At 39.9% G+C, this 19,588-nt stretch overlaps 1 protein-coding gene across 2 annotated transcripts in view; it reads left to right on the top strand.

Annotated features, from left to right (window-relative positions):
- The first annotated feature begins 517 nt into the window (after positions 1-517).
- The window catches only part of LOC100414085 (sulfotransferase 1C1), a 32,542-nt gene continuing 13,471 nt past the window's right edge, over positions 518-19,588 (top strand). The window contains exons 1-3 of one of the 2 annotated variants that reach the window (XM_017964121.3): positions 518-712; positions 14,346-14,541; positions 16,950-17,078. In XM_017964121.3, the coding sequence (XP_017819610.3) occupies positions 14,370-14,541; positions 16,950-17,078 (301 nt within the window). In that variant the 5' untranslated portion in view covers positions 518-712; positions 14,346-14,369. The remainder of the gene's footprint in view (positions 713-14,345; positions 14,542-16,949; positions 17,079-19,588) is intronic. The other variant, XM_002757475.5, reaches the window with a different exon arrangement.

Here is a 19,588-nt window from a genome sequence, read left to right as displayed (position 1 = left end):
TAAAAATGCTTAGTTTTCAATTATTGATAAATGAAAAAATGGAATACTAAACAAACAAACAAAAAGAACTATGACATTTTAAACCTTTGACTTTAATTCCACCAGAACACTATAAACCAGGGATAACTAACAGGTCTTATCTTTTAGCCAATTCTTCTCAATTGAAAGTGACTCTCTGGAAAACTATGGTAAGGAGAATTCTGAGGACACATATGGTTTCATTGGCAAAGAGTTCCCTGTTCATTTATTGACGTACACGACAGGTACAAGAGGGAATGTGATGCTGCATATGCCTCCTAATACTGTCCCTTACAATTCCAAACGTGTAATTTCAAAGTGGTTTGTCACTGCCAAGAAATAAATGATCATGGGACAGAACAGTGTGGACGCAAGGGTCCTGCTATGCTGCTGAGATGATTGGCTGGAGTTCATCCCCAGGGCTTTCATTAGTTACTGCCTTGATCTCCTCCTTCAGCTGTTAAGCACTTAGATGCAACTCAATCCCTAATCTGCCTTAAGCAGATCCTATATCAAGGGAAGGAAGGGGAAGGATTAATGCAAGAACCTCCTCACAGGCCTTCCTCTGTATGTCAGGGCTTCAGAACTCATGAAAAATTCTGGAGGAAGAGACTAAAGGAAGCAAAGACATCAAGAGTCCACAAACAGAAAGTAAAGATCGAGGTCTTGAAAAACCACTTTCTCTTGGAATCTTGTAAGTACTGGCTAAAAATCCTCCCACCGAATTGCCCAGGTTAGATTCCTTCAAGGTGGACAGATAGCAAGGTCAGGGAAGAAAGGGAAAGAATTGGTCACTTTCTCCAGCACAGAAGAGAAAAAAAATTTTTTCAAAGATAGGAAGGAGGAAAAAAATGTATTTTCCTGCCCTTAGTCCCAAATTTCCCAAGGCTTCTATCCTTTGGTTCTATGGTGATTACAGGGAAACTCTTTCCTAAAGAATTAACTTAATTCACCCTGAGAAAGCTACTACCAGGTCCTTCCCCTCCCTGCAGGTGGGAGACACCTTGACCCACCTCCAAGGCATATACTTCCAATTCCAATTTGTCTGTATAACACAGGACCAGGATCTTCTCAGTGGAGCCCACACAGACCAAGGACATGCCCAGTCCCGGGTTCTGTGGCCAAGGGTGTAAACTACAGAGCCATTTTTCACTGTCTGTTCACAGGAAATTATTCTGAAAAGAATGGAGGAGCAAACTGGCAGCAGATTCAGGGGTCCGAGCAAGCAGGCTACAGCTCCAGGGGAAGAGTGGGGACCAAGGGCTGAGCAGAGGCTTCTGTGCCTTTCCTCCGGCTCCAGAAATAACTTTCTCCTCTTACCATCCTCACAAAAGGCTCAGGGTATACAACTACAGATACTTGGATAACACAGTCTCTGTTCACAGACAGGCCTCAAAAGCCCTATACCCAGACGGCAGGGGGGCAACACACAAGAGGAGGGTTCCAGGTACCCTGGAGCTGCAGCCCAGGTAGTCATGACATTCCAAAGCCACAGGAGAGGCAGAAGGGGGATCTTCAACAAGTACTTGGACCTCAGATTAACCAGGCCCAGAGTTTCCCTGAGAACTTTGCCCTTCACCCCAGTAATAGGTGGGTGTTTTACTGAAGGCTCCCATGTGCTGAGGCCCTTAGGCAAGAACTTGAGTGGTGGAGACATCACCTGTGTGCCTGGCACCAGCAAGGGAGTGGACTGTTCGGTAACCTCTCTGCACCATCAAGGCTCCACCTGAATACAAACCTCAGAGCTTAGCCCCCTTCTCAGGTGGGCACTGGTAATGAGCATGGAGGGGCCAGGCCCCCACTGACCTCCTGAGACCACTCTACAAGGGCCTCTGCAGCAGTATTGGCTTCTGAACCCTTCACCTTGCTTTGGAGCCCAGCAAAAGTGCATGAGGACACAGAAAACGTGTAGCTTGGGATAGAAGATCCCTAGCCTGACAGGGTACAATCCCATCCACCAGGGCAAGTGACAGGACTGGGCATCTGCAGGGAACACTCACAGGCTGGTTTTCTGGGCGAGTCCGGTCTCATACTTCTCCCACAGGCTTGGCTGTGGTAGAGTCTGAATGCAGAGGGCCTGGATCTCCCTTGGGGGCCCAGCATGAAACCCTCTGCTTCCCCAAGCATGGAAGAGCTGGCCATGAGCCAATTCATTTTGCATAGGCTGGGGCTGAGTCTTCAAGTAACAGTAATGAGTGTGAGCAATTGGTTAGCGCTAGGCAGGATACAAGCTCTAACTAAAGAAGAAAAGTATGTCTTCCTATCTCACGGCTGGATAAGCAAGTTCAAAGTCACTCAACAACAGAAACACAGCACCCACTCTGTATCGCTTATCACCAGGCATGGAGGCACCAGGGTAACTAGATGTGATTCCTGCAGTCAGAAAGCTGAAACTCATTTATTTATAGATTTCCAGAGAAAAGCCTGCTTAAGCGTCACGGTTTTCCTATGTCACTGAAATTGTTTTCACTAAACTTAATCTGTTTAGCTTAGCTTTTTAATGAAGAAAATATTTGCTTTTTAGGTAAATGTTTTTATTTCCAGTCTAGGTGTAAGAACTTTAAAAAAGTTGAAAACAAGTATCCAGAGAGATTCTTTCTGCCAGTTTACAGAATAAGTAGCTTTTTTACTTAAGCCAAAAATAATAGATGCAAAAACTGCCAGTTCTGTATATACACATATGTTGTGCACACACATAAGCATACTCTGTTCCACTGAGCTATTTGAATGTATGTTAAAGTCACCGTGACACTTCACCACTACATACTTTAGCCACTACCATCTAAGAACGAGGACGTTCTCTTGGTATCAGACCAATTAAACTTTAACCAAAAAAGCAATATTAGAAATAAAGACAGCATTTCATAATGTTAAAAGGAAAAATTCACCAAGCAAGGAAAACTTTTCTGAACTAGTATGCACCCATTAACAGACTCAAAGTTACAGCGAGCAAAACTTGAGATTACAAGAAGAAATTGATCAATTTTATAATTATTTTGGCTGTTCTATGATCCTTTTCCACTAAATAATGAATCAGATAATATGGTAATTCTGTTGAGAATTTTAACAATGCAATTAACAAACATTAGCCAAGGAATGAGGAAAGGAACTGAGATTATCATACAATGAATCACAACACAATGAATAGGATAAATGCACTAAATCCATGAAAGGACTCTGTTACATAACCATAATCCCGCAAACATCGTCAACAGTCAGACTTCCCCAACTGTCTCAAGAATATCTCATATAGCTTTAAAAAAAAATGGATCTGGCCGGGCGCGGTGGCTCAAGCCTGTAATCCCAGCACTTTGGGAGGCCAAGGCGGGTGGATCACGAGGTCAAGAGATCGAGACCATCCTGGTCAACATGGTGAAACCCCGTCTCTACTAAAAATACAAAAAATTAGCTGGGCATGGTGGCCCGTGCCTGTAATCCCAGCTACTCGGGAGGCTGAGGCAGGAGAATTGCCTGAACCCAGGAGGCGGAGGTTGTGGTGAGCCGAGCTCGCGCCATTGTACTCCAGCCTGGGTAACAAGAGCAAAACTCCGTCTCAAAAAAAAAAAAAAATGGATCCAATCAAAGTATTCGGTTCTGTGTCTGTAGACTCTTTTCATCTAGAATAGTCTCCAGCCTTTTTTGGTTTATCATGGTATTGGTCTTTTTTTTTTTTTTGAGACGGAATTTCGCTCTTGTTACCCAGGCGGAGTGCAATGGCGAGATCTCGGCTCACCACAACCTCCGCCTCCTGGGTTCAGGCAATTCTCCTGCCTCAGCCTCCTGAGTAGCTGGGATTACAGGCATGCGCCACCATGCCCAGCTAATTTTTTGTATTTTTAGTAGAGACGGGGTTTCACCATGTTGACCAGGATGGTCTCGGTCTCTGGACCTCGTGATCCACCCACCTCGGCCTCCCAAAGTGCTGGGATTACATGCTTGAGCCACCAGGCCCGGCCGGTATTGACCTTTTTGAGGAATTCAGGCCAATTGCAATGTAGAATGTTCCACATTCTGGCTTTAAATGATTGTTTCTTCTGTTTAGAATCAGATTAAGTAATTTTGGCAAAACATGATAGAATATACTAACCAGATATTAACTGAATTAATAAATCTTTAAAAATATAAGTGAAAAAAGTATGTGTACAATATTTTTATGTGAAAATTTTAACTCAGAAATTTTTATTTATTATAAATAAAAATAATTAAAATTTAAAAAATATGAGGATGACACACAACCAATTCAGAATTATGATTACAACTTTCACTCTAAGAAAACAGGAAGGGATAGCAATTGGCAAAAGGGTTCTAGTTATCGGTAATCTTATCTATTTAACTAAATAAGGCAAAATGTTAACAGCTTCTGAACTTTACTGGGACATACATAAGTGTCTGCTAGGTTTATCTCTGTTCTTTTGGTATAAGTGCTTTATGTCATAATCAATAATTGAAAATGTAAAATATAAGCCAATAATAATTTCATTGATTTGTGCAGTGGGGGCTGGGGGAGAATGCAGAAACAGGCATGAGAGTGAAATCCAGCATAACCTTCCATGCTGTCTCTGCTGGATGGGAGCCGTGACCACAGATTTCCAATATTCATGCGAACATGTGATTAATGCCCTTCTTGAATTTCCTTTTCTCAGTGGAGGTTAGGTGGGAAGTGGAGTAATTTTTATCTCCATTGTCAGACACTTCAGCCTTGTTTGGACCTAATTATTTAAGTTAGGAGGAAAGCAACTGGTTTATTTTTGGCTACCCTGGCCACCAGAATCTAAAGTAGGAAGGAGGCCAGCTGGACCAGGATTCATATCTGAAGAGAAGTTTCCTGCAATGATGAATCAAATCCACTAAGAACTTGAAAATAGCTGAATCCACATTACGTAATATGGACTACCTATTTCTAGCTCCAAACCACAAGGAGGAGTATCACCACATCCTCTGCACAGAGGATACAACTGTGTTGCAAGTCTGGTCTCGCTCTTGCCCACAGGACCATCCATTCTATACTGGGAAGTCTTACAGGTGCTTTATGGATGATATATCTATGATCGCAACTCTTTTACAAAGATGTTTTCATGCAGTCTTTCCTACAGTCCACAGTCACTTGCCAGAAAGCCCCGGGTCCAGACATTTCCAGGGCCAGAGTAAATGGAAAGAAAGGTGACAGGACAAGTGTACCATATATTATGCAATCTTTTTTAAAGTAGCAATTGATTTTTTAATCAGGACAGAAACCTGGAATGGTTTATATATAATATTTTAAAGGTGCTCAATTTGAGTCTACTTTAGGGAGTCATTTTAATTTATAACAGGGAATCACTAATGTCTTACCTTAAGTCCAATTAGTTTTTATAAAACATTTTGGCAATTTTTAAAGGTTTTTTTTGTCAATTGTGGTTATTAAGATGACAAACTAAAGGTTGTAGGAAAGTGTAAGTCATAGCTTTTCCTGCCATCTTTGTAATTATCATAGTCTCTTCTGAATTAGGGGCTAGAGAGGTGTTAGTTATCGAATATATGTCTCCCATATTTATAAGAAAGTTGGCCAGGCACGGTGGCTCACACCTGTAATCCCAGCATTTTGGGAGGTGGAGGAGGGCAGATCACCGAAGGTCAGGAGTTTGAGACCAGCCTGGCCAATGTGGTGAAACTCCTCTCTATTAAAAATACAAAAAAAATAGGCAGGCATTGTGGCACATGCCTATAGTCCCAGCTACTCAGGAGGCTGAGGCAGGAGAATCGCTTGAACCCAGGAGGCGGAGGTTGCAGTAAGCCAAGATTGTGCCACTGCACTCCAGCCTGGGCAGTAATAGCGAAACTCCATCTCAAAAATAAAAAAAAAGGAAGTTAATAAATCTGTTTCCCATTGTCAATTGTACATGGGGCTCTCATGGAGATCTGATGACAGTCTGGCTAAACCATAATACATTTAATAAATTATAGAAGGAATTACAAATATTGATGAAGGTGTATTGAAAAACATGTAGGTAACATATGACTTATGTTTACTTTAGGGTGCAGACTTAATATTTAAATGCATTACAATTAGGCCATATATGTGAAATGTTTTTTAGGATTCAAAGTCATGCAAATGTGTAATATTTATGAATCAACCAGAACTAGTCTACGGCCAGTGATCTTTTCATTAGGAGAAAGTTACTGAAATCAGTCTATTGTCTAATTAAAACTGCAGTCATTGCTGCTGTAACAGGGGCTGCATTTGGTTAGTCAGTATCTGGTAAAGCGTTAGTTAAATTGCCTTAATAATATTTATTTTGAGGCCAATGTTCAGCTGTTAGAGAAAAAGAAAAACCTATGGCAGGTAGAACACAGTTTACTTTGTAAGTGTAGGTGGTGTGACTTAACTCTTGCCTGGCGTGGCCTCAGGTCTTGTTTATAATTTGAAATTTTATTGTTACAAAGAGTCTGTTTTGTCAGTCTTATGATTTTTATTTTAATATTAATATTGGTAAGTTGTTGCGTCTAAACCATAAAAGAGAAGGTGCATAGCAGGATATGTCTGACTTCCTATCCCATTATGGCTGGGGAACTAGGCTTTTAAGGTTTTTTTCCCCTGGAGTTCTGTTGGCCAAAGAGGAGCCTGTCTGGTCTGTGGAGGGCTTAGGATTTCATTTATTAGTTTATGTTTTCTCTTCTTTTGATCAAGATATACCAGAGGCAATATCCATGGTCAGATTTTTGTTTCATACCATGTTGATGTCAGAGTGGTGTGACATTAATTATGTCTCTCAGTCAAAAAGACTTATAGCCAATTAAGCATTTTAGGCCGTTTTAGGAAGTGGATAGGCAGGTAGGAATTTTTTGGGATTTTTTTTTTTTTTTTTTTTTTTGTATTTGGGCTTTGCGGTACATGTGCACAACCTGCATCCTTCAGGGTTGTTGCATATGTACATACATGCCATGGTTGTTTGCTGTCTCCATCCCCCCTCCAACCCTATCGCCTATGTCAGGCATTTCTCCTGTGTTATCCCTCCCCATCCTCCCTGCCCCCACCCCTGCTGTCCCTCCCTTCTCCTCCCCTCCACCTCCCAACCTAGCCCTGTGACTGTTGTTCCCTTTTCTGTGCCCAAGTGTTCTCATTGCTCATCACCCACCTATGAGTGAAAACATGCGGTGTTTGGTTTTCTGCTCTTGTGTCAGTTTGCTGAGAATGATGGTTTCTAGGTTCATCCATGTCTCTACAAAGGACATGAACTCATCCATTTTTATGGCTGCATACTATTCCATGGTATATATGTGGCACATTTTTTTTGTCCAGTCTATCATCGATGGGTGTTTGGGTTGGTTCCGGGTCTTTACTATCATAAACAGTGCCACAATGAACATACATGTGCATGCGTCTTTATGATAGAACAATTTATAATCCTTTGGATATATACCCAGTAATGGGATTGCTGGGTCAAACGGAATTTCTATTTCTAGATCCTTGAGGAATCTCCACACTGTCTTCCATAATGGTTGAATTAATTTACACTCCCACCAACAGTATAGAAATGTTCCTATTTCTCCACATCCTCTCCAGCATCCGTTGTCTCCAGATTTTTTAATGATCAACATTCTAACTGGCATAAGATGGTATCTCAATGTGGTTTTGATTTGCATTTGTCTAATGACCAATGATAGCAAGCATTTTTTCATATGTTTGTGGGCCTCATATTTGTCTTCTTTTGAAAAGTGTCTGTTCATATCCTTTGCCCACTTTTGAATGTGTGTGTTTTTTTCTTGTAAATCTGCTTTAGTTCTTTGTAGATTCTGGATATTAGCCCTTTATAAGATGGGTAGATGGTTGTAATGGTTGTTTCTGTTGCATGCAGAAGCTCTTAAGTTTAAGTAGGTCCCATTTGTCTATTTTGGCTTTTGTTGTCAAGGTTTTTGGTGTTCTAGTCATGAAGTCATTGACTGTGCCTATGTCCTGAATGGTTTTGCCTAGGTTTCCTTCTTGGGTTTTTATGGTGTTAGTTCTTATGTTTAAATCTTTAGTCCATCTGGGGTTAATTTTTGTATAAGGTGTAAGGAAGTGGTCCAGTTTCAGGTTCCTGCATATGGCTAGCCAGTTTTCCCAACACCATTTATTAAACAGGGACTCCTTTCTGCATTGCTTATTTTTGTCAGGTTTTCCAAAGATAAGATGGTCGTAGATGTGTGGCTTTGTTATCGAGGCCTCTGTTCTGTTCCATTGGTCTATATCTCTGTTTTGGTACCAGTACCATGCTGTTTTGATTACTGTAGACTTGCAGTATAGTTTCAAGTCAGGTAGCATGATGCCTCCAGCTTTGTTCTTTTTGCTTAGGATTGTCTTGGCTATGCAGGCTCTCTTTTGGTTCCATATGAAGTTTAAAGTGGTTTTTTCCAGTTCTGTGAAGAAGGTCAGTGGTAGCTTGATGGGGATAGCATTGAATCTATAAATTACTTTGGGCAGTATGGCCATTTTCACAATATTGATTCTTCCTAACCATGAGCATGGAATGTTTTTCCATCTGTTTTTGTCTTCTCTTATTTCCTTGTTCAGTGGTTTGTAGTTCTCCTTGAAGAAATCTTTTACCTCCTTTGTTACTTGTATTCCTAGGTATTTTATTCTCTTTGTAGCAATTGTAAATGGAGGTTCACTCATGATTTGACTCTCTATTTGTCTGTTATTAGTGTATAGGAATGCTTGTGATTTCTGCACATTGATTTTGTATCCTGAGACTTTGTTGAAGTTGCTTATCAGCTTAAGGAGGTTTTGGGATGAGACAATGGAGTCTTCTAAATATATAATCATGTCATCTGCAAATAGGGACAATTTGACTTCTTCTTTTCCTAAATGAATGCCCTTTATTTCTTTTTCTTGCCTAATTTCTCTGGCTAGAACTTCCAATATTATATTCAATAGGAGTGGTGAAAGAGGGCATCCTTGTCTAGTGTCAGTTTTTAAAGGGAATGCTTTTAATTTTTGCCCATTCAGTATGATACTGGCTGTGGGTTTCTCGTAAATAGCTTTTATTGTGTTGAGATACGTTCCATCGTTACCTTGTTTATTGAGAGTTTTTAGCATAAAGCACTGCTGAATTTTTTTGAAGGCCTTCTCTGTATCTATTGAGATAATCATGTGGTTTTTGTTTTTGGTTGTTTATATGGTGAATTATGTTTATAGATTTGCATATGTTGAACCAGCCTTGCATCCCCAGGATGAAGCCTATTTGATCATGGTGGATAAGCTTTTTAATGTGCTGTTGGATTCTGTTTGCCAATATTTTATTGAAGATTTTTACATCCATGTTCATCATGGATATTGGCCTGTAGTTTTCTTTCTTAGTTGTGTCTCTGCTGGATTTTGGTATCAGGATGATGTTGATCTCCTAGAAAGAGTTAGGGAGGATTCCCTCTTTTTGTATTCTTCGGAATAGTTTCAAAGAATATGTATGTCTGGTAGAATCCAGCTGTGAACCTGTCTCGACCTGGACTTCTTTTGGTTGGTAGGCTATTAATTGCTGCCTCGACTTCAGACCTTACTACTGGTCTATTCAGGGTTTGAACTTCTTCTTGGCTTAGTCTTGGGAGTGTGCAAGTGTCCAAGAATTTATCCATTTCTTCCAGATTTACTGGTTTAGTTGTTTGTAGTAATCTCTGATGGTAGTTTGTATTTCCAAGGAAGTGGTGGTGATCTGCCCTTTATTGTTTTTTATTGCATCTATTTGATTCTTCTCTCTTTTCTTTTTTATTAGTCTAGCTAGCAGTCTATTTTGTTGATCTTTTCAAAGAAACAGCTGTTGGATTTATTGATTTTTGAAGGGTTTTTTTTGTCTCTGTCTCCTTCATTTCTGCTCTGATCTTTGTTGTTTCTTGTCTTCTGCTTGCTTTTGAGTTTTTTTTATCTTGCTCTTCTCGCTCTTTCAATTTTGATGACAGGTTGTTGATTTTAGATCTTTCCTTGTTTCTCATGTGGGCATTTATTGCTATAAATTTCCGTCTAGACACTGCTTTAAATGTGTCCCATAGGATCTGGTACACTGTGTCTTCATTCTTGTTGGTTTCAAAGAACATTTTTATTTCTGCCTTCATTTCATTATTCATTCATCCAGGAGCAAGTCGTTTAGTTTCCATGTGATTGTGCAGTTTTGAGTGCTTTTCTTAATCCTGAGTTCTAATTTGATGGCGCTGTGGTCTGAGAGACTGTTATGATTTCCACTCTTTTGCATTTGCTGAGGAGTGATTTACTTCCAATTATGTGGTCAATTTTGGAGTAAGTGCAATGTGGTGCTGAGAAGAAAGTGTATTCTGCAGATTTGGGGTGAAGTGTCCTGTAAATGTCTGTTAGGTCCGCTTGGTCCAAATATGCATTCTAGTCATGGATATCCTTGTTGACTTTCTGTCTCGTTGATCTGTCCAATATTGTCAGTGGAGTGTTAAAGTCTCCCACCGTTATTGTGCGTGAGTCTAAGTCTCTTTGTAGGTCTTTAAGAACTTGCTTTAGGTATCTGGGTGCTCCTGCATTGGGTGTGAATATATGTAGGATAGTTAGCTCTTCTTGTTGCATTGATCCATTTACTGTATGTAGTGCCCTTCTTTGTCTCTTTTTATCTTTGTTAGTTTAAAGTCCATTTTATCCGAGACTAGCATTGCTACCCCTGCATTTCTTTTGCTCTCCATTTGCTTGGTAAATCTTCTTCCATCCCTTTATTTTGAGTCTATGTGAGTCTTTGCATGTGAGATGGGTCTCCTGAATAGAGTACAGCGATGGGTCTTGTACATCACTCTTAGAAATTGTCTGAGAAGTTACTTGATTATTTAGAAAAATTTAGACATATTAAGAAAAGCGAAAAGTATAGAATCAAGTTATACTGGAGGAAAATATTGTTTTTTTTAGACCTTTCAGATAAAACATTTCAGCTTCAGACCACAAGTTAGAACTAGAGGGGAAAATTACAGGAGGAGGAGCTGATGTTGAAACACATATACAAACACACAAGATTTAATAGCTTTTACCTTGGAACTCTTGCCGTGCGACAGCATCACAAAAATCACTGACCTATAAAAGGCAGCTAGATCCAAATTATTTTTGGTAAAATTGGGACCTGTCAATAGGCAATTCAGTAAAGACTGTGGACAAATATTTTGGCTAAAGTGGTCTTTATGGCAGTTTGATTTTTAAAAATCTTTTTTATCCTTCTATTTTTGTTTTAAATGAGTGTTTATTGTCTACATTTTGTTTTAAATGAGTGTTTATTTTCTACAGAACTGGCTGAACTATATAAGAAGAACAAAATCTCCAAATAACCTTGAATTGGTGGTACGATAAAGAGTGAGTTTTATCGCAATACCAGGAGTTTAATAGCAGTAGATTCAAAGCAGGCAGGAAAAAAAATAAAGAAAGAAAGAGTTTTAGAAGACTGTTTAACTCTATAGTTGTAGGTAAACCATTTGAGCTCTGAAGTTTTCTTGCTGTAATTTGTCCATCAGTTCAAAATGTGTAAAGAAATGGGCCATAATCGGTAATTAGCTGCAGTCTCAGACAACCTGGCTTGCTTTTGAACTTTCTCGTGTTTTTAAACATGTAAGCAAGGGTGCATAAAGATAACTGACAAACACATGCAAATGAACAAGTTCTCAAAGTGGTTAAAAGTCCAGCAACCATTCCCTTATCCAACAGGGTATGCCAATCAAATACAAACACAAAGTGGCTTATTCAGAGGAAAAGCCCAAATGGAGGGGAAGAGAGTTCCTAGTTGTACAAACTGGAGCAACTTACCCCGTCCTGCAGTCCACTGACTCCCCATCCTGCAGTCCACTGACTCCCCGTCCTGCAGTCCACTGACTCCCCATCCTGCAGTCCACTGACTCCCCGTCCTGCAGTCCACTGACTCCCCGTCCTGCAGTCCACTGACTCCCCGTCCTGCAGTCCACTGACTCCCCGTCCTGCAGTCCACTGACTCCCCGTCCTGCAGTCCACTGACTCCCCGTCCTGCAGTCCACTGACTCCCCGTCCTGCAGTCCACTGACTCCCCGTCCAGCAGTCCACTGACTCCCTGAGACACTGCTTCTCCTTGCACCAGTGAAGCATTGTAGGCAGCTGATGCCTCAAAGGGGAGAGAAGGGAGGATCCCCAAGACAAAAGTGTTCTCAACAGTTGCTGGGATCTCCCTGGAATCCTAGCCACAGTATCAGCTAACCACCAGCAGGTGACACTCATGAGTGGTTGTTGCTCTGCCTGGTAGTGTAACTCTGCCAGGTAGCAGCCCTGCTGTGCTGCTACAGACAATTGCTCCATCCATTGGAAACCAGGCAGGATAGACCACCTGAGGCACACAGCCCCATGTTGGGCTCCATAGTTTTAACCAAACCCAGGTTCAGCTGCTCGCCACTCAAAAGACAAACATGAGAGACAAGAGTTGGTGAAAGGAAAAACAGATTTTTTAAGAGAGCCAGCAAACCAGGAAGATGTGAGACTAACGTCCTAAAGTACCATCTCAAGTCAGTACAAAGTTTAGGCTCTTTTTATGTTAAGGGAAAAGGGAAAGAAGAGAGGGTGCAATAAAGAGATGACTGATTACCACAATCTGAGTGCCAGCAAGGGTGTGAGAAGCTTAGAACTTTTTTGTCTTTGGTCAGGTCACCATGTTTTTATAAATTTTTCACAAAACATAGTTGTTAACATAGGTTGTTGATTTTTATCCCAGAGTTAGCTTTTTATAACTACAGGAATGTTATTTTTATATATTATCTTAGTACTCCAAAATTACCTTAGCCTACATATAAAATGGGTTAAAGGCCCCTTATACAAAAATAGTTATATGAATTCTTTTGCTATTTCACTATTACGTGATCTCCGGCCTTACTCTTATAAGAACCCTTCTGATCACATTGGCCTCACCCAGATAATTCAGGATAATCTCCTCATCTTGAGATTTTTTTTCACTCAATCACATGTGCAAAGTGCCTTTTGCCATGTAAGGTGACATTCACAGTTTCCAGGCCTCAGGACATAGATACTTTTGGGAGACATTATCATGCCTATTGCATCATTCTTCCCAGTGTCGTATGATTGCAGAGAAATTTAGTGAAACAGCTGCTTCCTGTTCAGAGGCCAAGGTAAAGTGTGTCCCTCTGAACACATACATGGATGTCACGATAGTCCCCAGTGACAGGATTCAACTTCAGCTCCACATTCCCTCAACATAACACTGGTGGCTAAATCTCCCAGGTTTGTGGTCCTCCCTGATGTCCATACCCATCAGAAGTGCACTTATCTCTTTACCATCTTTCTTTACCCTGACACAAAGGTATTTGCAATGCTCGGGCTGCAGGGGTCTGCTGAGTGAGGGGTGCTAGAGTTCATATTTCGGGTCACAGGGGTTCTGCCTACTTCCATTCATAAAATACCACAAAGAAATATGGTTTGGTACAAAAGTTAAGAACAAGCAACAGAGGTACAGTTTCCAATTTAGAGGATAAACTCTATGCATTCTGTGCTACCTCCCTGGAACACAGCACATCTATTTGACTTTTTTTTTTTTTTTTGAGATAAATAAATGACTTAATCTTTCTCTTCAAGAACATAGCATCTAAAGTAGAAATAGAGTTTTTTCTGAATGTTAACCATGCATGAAAAGACATGATCAAAGCTTAGTGAGCTAACATTTTAGATTGTTTTAAAGAACAAGTTGAAGACTGATCACCCAAGAGCATGGGCGTAAGGACACAACACAGGGTCACAAAAGGGCTAAGGTTGTTCAGGAGATTGAAATAAGTCCAATGATGAGAAAAAACAGGTCATGGGGGCAAGGGAGTGATGGGAGATGAAAAGGGATGCCCATCAAGGACCAGATTCTGTCTTCCTTGAGGCTTTCTTTGGAATAGTTCATAGATCACATTTCTGCACACTGGAAAAATCATGCCATCTCTTTAATATCTCAAAATTATTCCAAGGAACTTATTCCTTGCTCAAACTTGACAAAAGTCTGTGAACTGAATGGCCTCTCTGTCCCTGAGCTCCACACCAAGGCCTCTGCTTGTGGCTCAGGCCTCAGGCATCTCTGATGAGCCAACTCAAAGCAGCTCTTGGCTAAAAAAGTCTCCCAGGTTTGTGGTCCTACCTGACGTCCATCCCCACCAGAGGTGCACTTATTTCTTTACCATTTTTCCTTACCCTTAAACAAAGGTATTTGCAATGCTCAGGCTCCCACGGTTTTTACTTTTCTCACTTAAATTAAAACGCAGTAATAAATTCCCACTATATGTCTCCTCTGACTCTCTCAGATAATAATCTTTTTTTAAAAAAGGACTGACTGTTGTAAGCATTAGAAATGGCAGCACACTTTTATTTTAAGCAGCTGTACAGTTCTCCCAATAAGATGTCCTTGGAGAAGATGAAAGAGCTTCATCTGGAGGAAAATTATCTACACCCAGAAACTAAAGAAGTGAATGGAATCCTCATGACCAAAATGATTAGTGATAATTGGGACAAAATCTGGAATTTCCAAGCAAAACCTGATGATCTCCTCATTGCAACCTATGCAAAGGCAGGTGGGTATGAGAAAATGGCAGGAAAGCCAGATTTAGACAGAGCACTGACCCCTGGAGTGGGTCTCCCACTTTAAAAATGCAGGTTTTCACCAGTGCTGGTCCTGGAAAAAAATGGAAACCAGACTTGCTTATGATCTTTAATCCCCTATGACCCAAGATCTTCCTCTTATTTGGTCCCTGTAAAAGAAATAGCCAGAATCCCAAGTCACCAAAGGACTGAAGGAATTATGAAGCGCACAGAAGTTCTTACAGTAAACTTGCCAACCAGCCAGTCCTTGCTCCCATCTGCTAAGCCCTCCTGGAATTAACCACAGTTCTTGCCCCTAAGAGGCTCCTCCTAGTGGAGGAGACAGATGGGGAACTGAATGCTTTCACCCCACTATAAAAGTACTGATAGAGGTGGGCCAAAGCCTATGTGAGTAGCATGGGGAGGATGTGAGAAACGGAAAGTGGCATTTACCAGACTTTTATGAAAGGAAGCGGAGTTTGTGGAAAAAGCAAGAGTCAGAAATAGCAAAGAGTGTTCTAGGCTTGTGCAGGGTGGAGGAATAGGGAACATCACCACCAGCAAGACTGTGATGATGACTAATAATCCCCATGTTATCTGAATATGTAATTTCAGATAGTGTGACCAAGTAAAGTAAAGAACGTTAATCAGTTTGGGAAAGTCTCTCAGTGGTCACTTGACTCAATAGGAAGAATACTAGATACCCATAACCAGAAAGATTTCAGGAAAGGGCCCCTTCACCACATTCTTGGAAATGTGTGTCTTTCCTGTCTTTGGCTCCAAATTCCCCTCCTTAGCCTCACTCCCTTCTTACTAACTCAGCATTGGCTGGCCAGGGCTTTCTTAATAAACTTAGGTAGGGGCTTGCTATTAGTAGGTATTAGTTTCTCTAGAATCTCCTTTCTGTTTGACTTGCATTGGACACCTCCTCTTGCCCAGATGTGAAAGTAAACCTGTATTACCTCAGGGCAGAAATTTTGTGTCAGCTTACATGGGAAATTATGCAGCTGACCCCAAGGCCCTCCATCTCCAGGCCTCAGTGCTTCCCCAGTCTTACTTCCCCATCTCTCCCAGCACCTCTCAACTTCCTGGGAGCCTTCCCCGTGTGGAATATGCATGCCTTTATCTTTGCTTCTGAGGCTCCCTGCCTAGGATGCCATGCCTCCTTAGTGAAATCGACATTTTATTCCCACTTCAGCCCTTCATTTCGGAGCTACCATCCCCCTCCTTCACTGAGCTCTACTGATGCCTTCCGCAGTGAGTCCACTCTCTTCTGAACTCCTAGAGCACTTTACATACCTTTACAGCCCTTCATGGAAGTTTCTCTTTCAGTTATCTGCATATGTCTCATGTTTCAGTGAGTGTCAGGTTTGGTTGCAAGCCACAGAGACATCAAAAGTAGTAAGAACAAAATGGATACTTAGTGGACAATTAGCTCTCTCTGCTGCAGTCCACCTTTTTGCCTACACACATGTCCATTCACAGTCCTCTTCTGGTATCAGTTAAAATTCTATTTGACTACAAGTGTTAGAAAACCCAAAATAACACAAAAGGAAAAGCAGTTAGGAGGCTGGTATCCTGGGGCTGAAATAGTGGCTGCCTTGGTCATCAGCCACCCTGGTTCTTGCTTTCTGCTCCACCATCCTCAGGTCTGGCTTGTGATTTTATGGTCCAATATGACTGCTGGGCCTCCAACCACCACAGGCACATTCCAAATACTTTCAAAGAGATAGGAAGGAAGGAATAAGGTTATGTTCTTTCTTTCATGACAGGCACCAGAATTTACTGTCATGGCCACATTTATCTGCAAGAAATAGTAGAAAATATAACCTTTGAGCCAAATAGCTATACCCCAAGCTAAAAATTTAGAATCTACTAATTTGAAAAGAGAAGGGACGAATGCATAATAGCTATGGCAAGAAGCAGTCACTGTCACATCTTATTTCCCTCCAAAATATTGTAAGATTGTAAGCTTGTTAGAGCAGATACAATGGCTAATTCATCTTTATATCTCCCTACTTTTATTTGCTTCAATATTCATCCATGCAGCTACATTCATTAGGCACAAAGCCCTATGGTATGTACTAGGAACAAAGGGGAAAAAAAGAATGAGTCCCTACCTCCAAAGAGTGCTTAGTGTGGCAAGGAAGCCAATATGTGAGTATACCGTGATAATCGATGAGTGCAGATGGGGGCTGGTGCTCAGAGGAGAGGCCACACCCACTCTAGATAGCATGCAGAAGCCCAGCTCACCTTGGGGGTCATGCAGAAGACAGGGCAGGTGAGCTGATCCTGCTCAACACTCAGCAGTTGGGAGATTAACTAAATACACGAGTAAACATGAAAATGGAATTAAATTGTACTACAGGTGGGTGAAGATGAGAATAACTAATCCTTCTAGGCACAACCTGGACACAGGAGATTGTGGACATGATCCAAAATGATGGGGATGTGCAGAAGTGCCAGAGGGCCAACACCTTTGATCGCCATCCTTTCATTGAGTGGACACTGCCCTCACCTCTCAACTCAGGTAAGTTTGCCCGAGTGAGGCCTGCGGGATTGAAACCACTATACTGGGTCAGTTTTCACCTGAGAGGAAAATCATTTCTGCAGTTAGCCCTTTAGAAACTATGTCCACAAGGAACTGGGAATGAGTCTGAAGGAGGTTCAGGTCAAAACACCTGGGGAGAAAAGTACTGCCATAAATTATTACACTTTACACCAAATATACTAAGAAATACAAGACATAGACTGCACCCTTGAGTATTTTGTAATCATGTTGGGAATAAAGAACATGTTTTTATAAAGCCAATAGTAATAAACAGTAGTTTTCACAGTAGGAGACAAGCCTTTGGTGAGAAGGCATTGAGGTTAAAATCACACAGTCCAGTTTCAAATGCTGATGTGGATTTTTTATCTGGGTACCCTGAGCAAGTCATTAAGCATCACAAAGCCTAACTTTTCTTCATTTGTAAAATAATAATACCTAATATTTATTGAAACCCTATTGTTGATTGGGCCAATTACTTCAGCAACATTTATTGAAAAATATTTTTAAATCTTTCCTCCCATTGAATTTTCTTGAAACTTTTGCCAAAATTAATTAACTGTTTATATGTGCGTATATTTCTGGATTTTCTGTTCTACTTCTGTCATTGATGTATCAATCTTTATGCCAATATTACACAGTCTTATAATAGTTCCTATAGTTTGGAATTAAGTAGAAATAAGTCCTCCCAATTTCTCTCTCTCTCTCATTTTTTCTTTTTTTTTGCTTTAGCTATTCTAGGATCTTTGCATTTTCATATAAGCACTGTAATCAAGTTGTCAGTTCCTACCAAAACGAGCAAAACAAAGAAACAAAATTCTCCTCATATTTTGGTTGGGATTGCATTAAATCTAGTCTGCAATTACTTTGAACATTTTAAATTTTACTCAGTAATGATTTACAGCTTTCATTATGTCTGTCACACCTTTAGTCAGATTTAATCATAAGTATTGTTTTATTTTGTTAAAATATTTATTTTGATATTGCTGTATTTTAATGTTTATTTATATGTTGCAGATATGTATTGATTTTTTCTTTGCCCTTGTATCTTGCAACTTGGCGTATTAGTTCTAGGTTTTTTGTACTTTTCTTTTGGATATTGGATTTTCTACACAGACAATCGTGTCTTCCTTGAAGGAAGACAATTTTACTTCTGCTTTCTAGGCTTGATTTCTATTATTTCTTTTTCTTGCCTTATTTCACTATCATCTGGAGCCTCCAGTGTAGTATTGAATAGAAATAATAAAACCAAACATTCTTGCCTTGTCCCTGATCTTAGTGGAAAAACATTCATTCTCTCACCGTTAAGCATAATGCTAAATGCAGATTTTTTTTAGATGGCATTTATCGGACTAAGAAGTTCATTTTTTATTCCTTGTTTTCTCAGAGTTTTAATAATAAACCACTGTTAGATTTAGGCGAATGTTTTTTGACTTGGGAATTCAATTCATTTATTTTAATTCATTCTTTGTTTAAGGCTATCAATTTTTATCTCATCATCATGTTAAATGTATTGTTTTTAATATGTACTGTTTTCGTTACATTTAATTTCACTACATTTTTCAAATTTTTGAAACTTTATGCCAGAAATGCTTAGTAGAAGTTTTTAATTTCCAGATGAAAGTGCTTCCTTGATTTTTGCCTTTGTGTTAAATGTCAACACTATAAAATCTACTGATGTTTTATTTGTGCCTTAATAGATCATTATTTTGTGAATTTTCTATGTTTGCCTGAGAAGAAAACATATTCTCTATTACCCAAGTTATCTAATATATTATGTTGTTTAAATACTTTGTATCTTCTCTTTTTTGCAGTTGACTTATTTTGCACTGAAAGTTAAAACATCCTATGATTAATGTGTTCTGTTTGCATCTACTGTGGTTTCCATTTTACACAAGTGGTTACTGGATTATGTGGTACACAGATATCCATGATTACTATATTTTATTAATATAATGGAATCTTTCACATTATAAAGTTTCTTCTTTGTGTCATACATATTTGGGGTTGAATACTAATTTATCTTAGAGCATCACAATCCTTGCTTTCTTTTTTAATTTTTAACATTTATGAGTTCATAGTAAGTGTATATATTTATGGGGCACATGAGATGTCTTAATACAGGCATACAATGAATAATAACCACATCATGGAGAATGGGGTATCCATCCCCTCAGGCATTTATCCTTTGTGTTAATAAACAATCCAGCTATACTCTTTTAGTTATTTTTAAATTTACAATTAAATTATTATTGACTATAGTTACTCTGTGGTGCTAACAAATTGTAGGTCTTATTAATTCTTTCTAACTAATTTTTGTACCCATTAACCATCCCCACATCCCCCACACACACCCACACTACCATTCCCAGCCTCTGGTAAGCATCCTTGTATTCTCTAACTCCATGAGTTCAATTGTTTTCATTTTTAGATTCCACGAATAAGCAAGAACATGCAATGTTTGTCTTTTTGTGCCTGGCTTATTTTGCTTA

This window comes from Callithrix jacchus, chromosome 14, assembly GCF_049354715.1.
Source record: "Callithrix jacchus isolate 240 chromosome 14, calJac240_pri, whole genome shotgun sequence".
Classification (NCBI taxonomy): Eukaryota; Metazoa; Chordata; class Mammalia; order Primates; family Cebidae; genus Callithrix; species Callithrix jacchus.
This window is presented reverse-complemented; position numbering and strand designations above follow the sequence as displayed.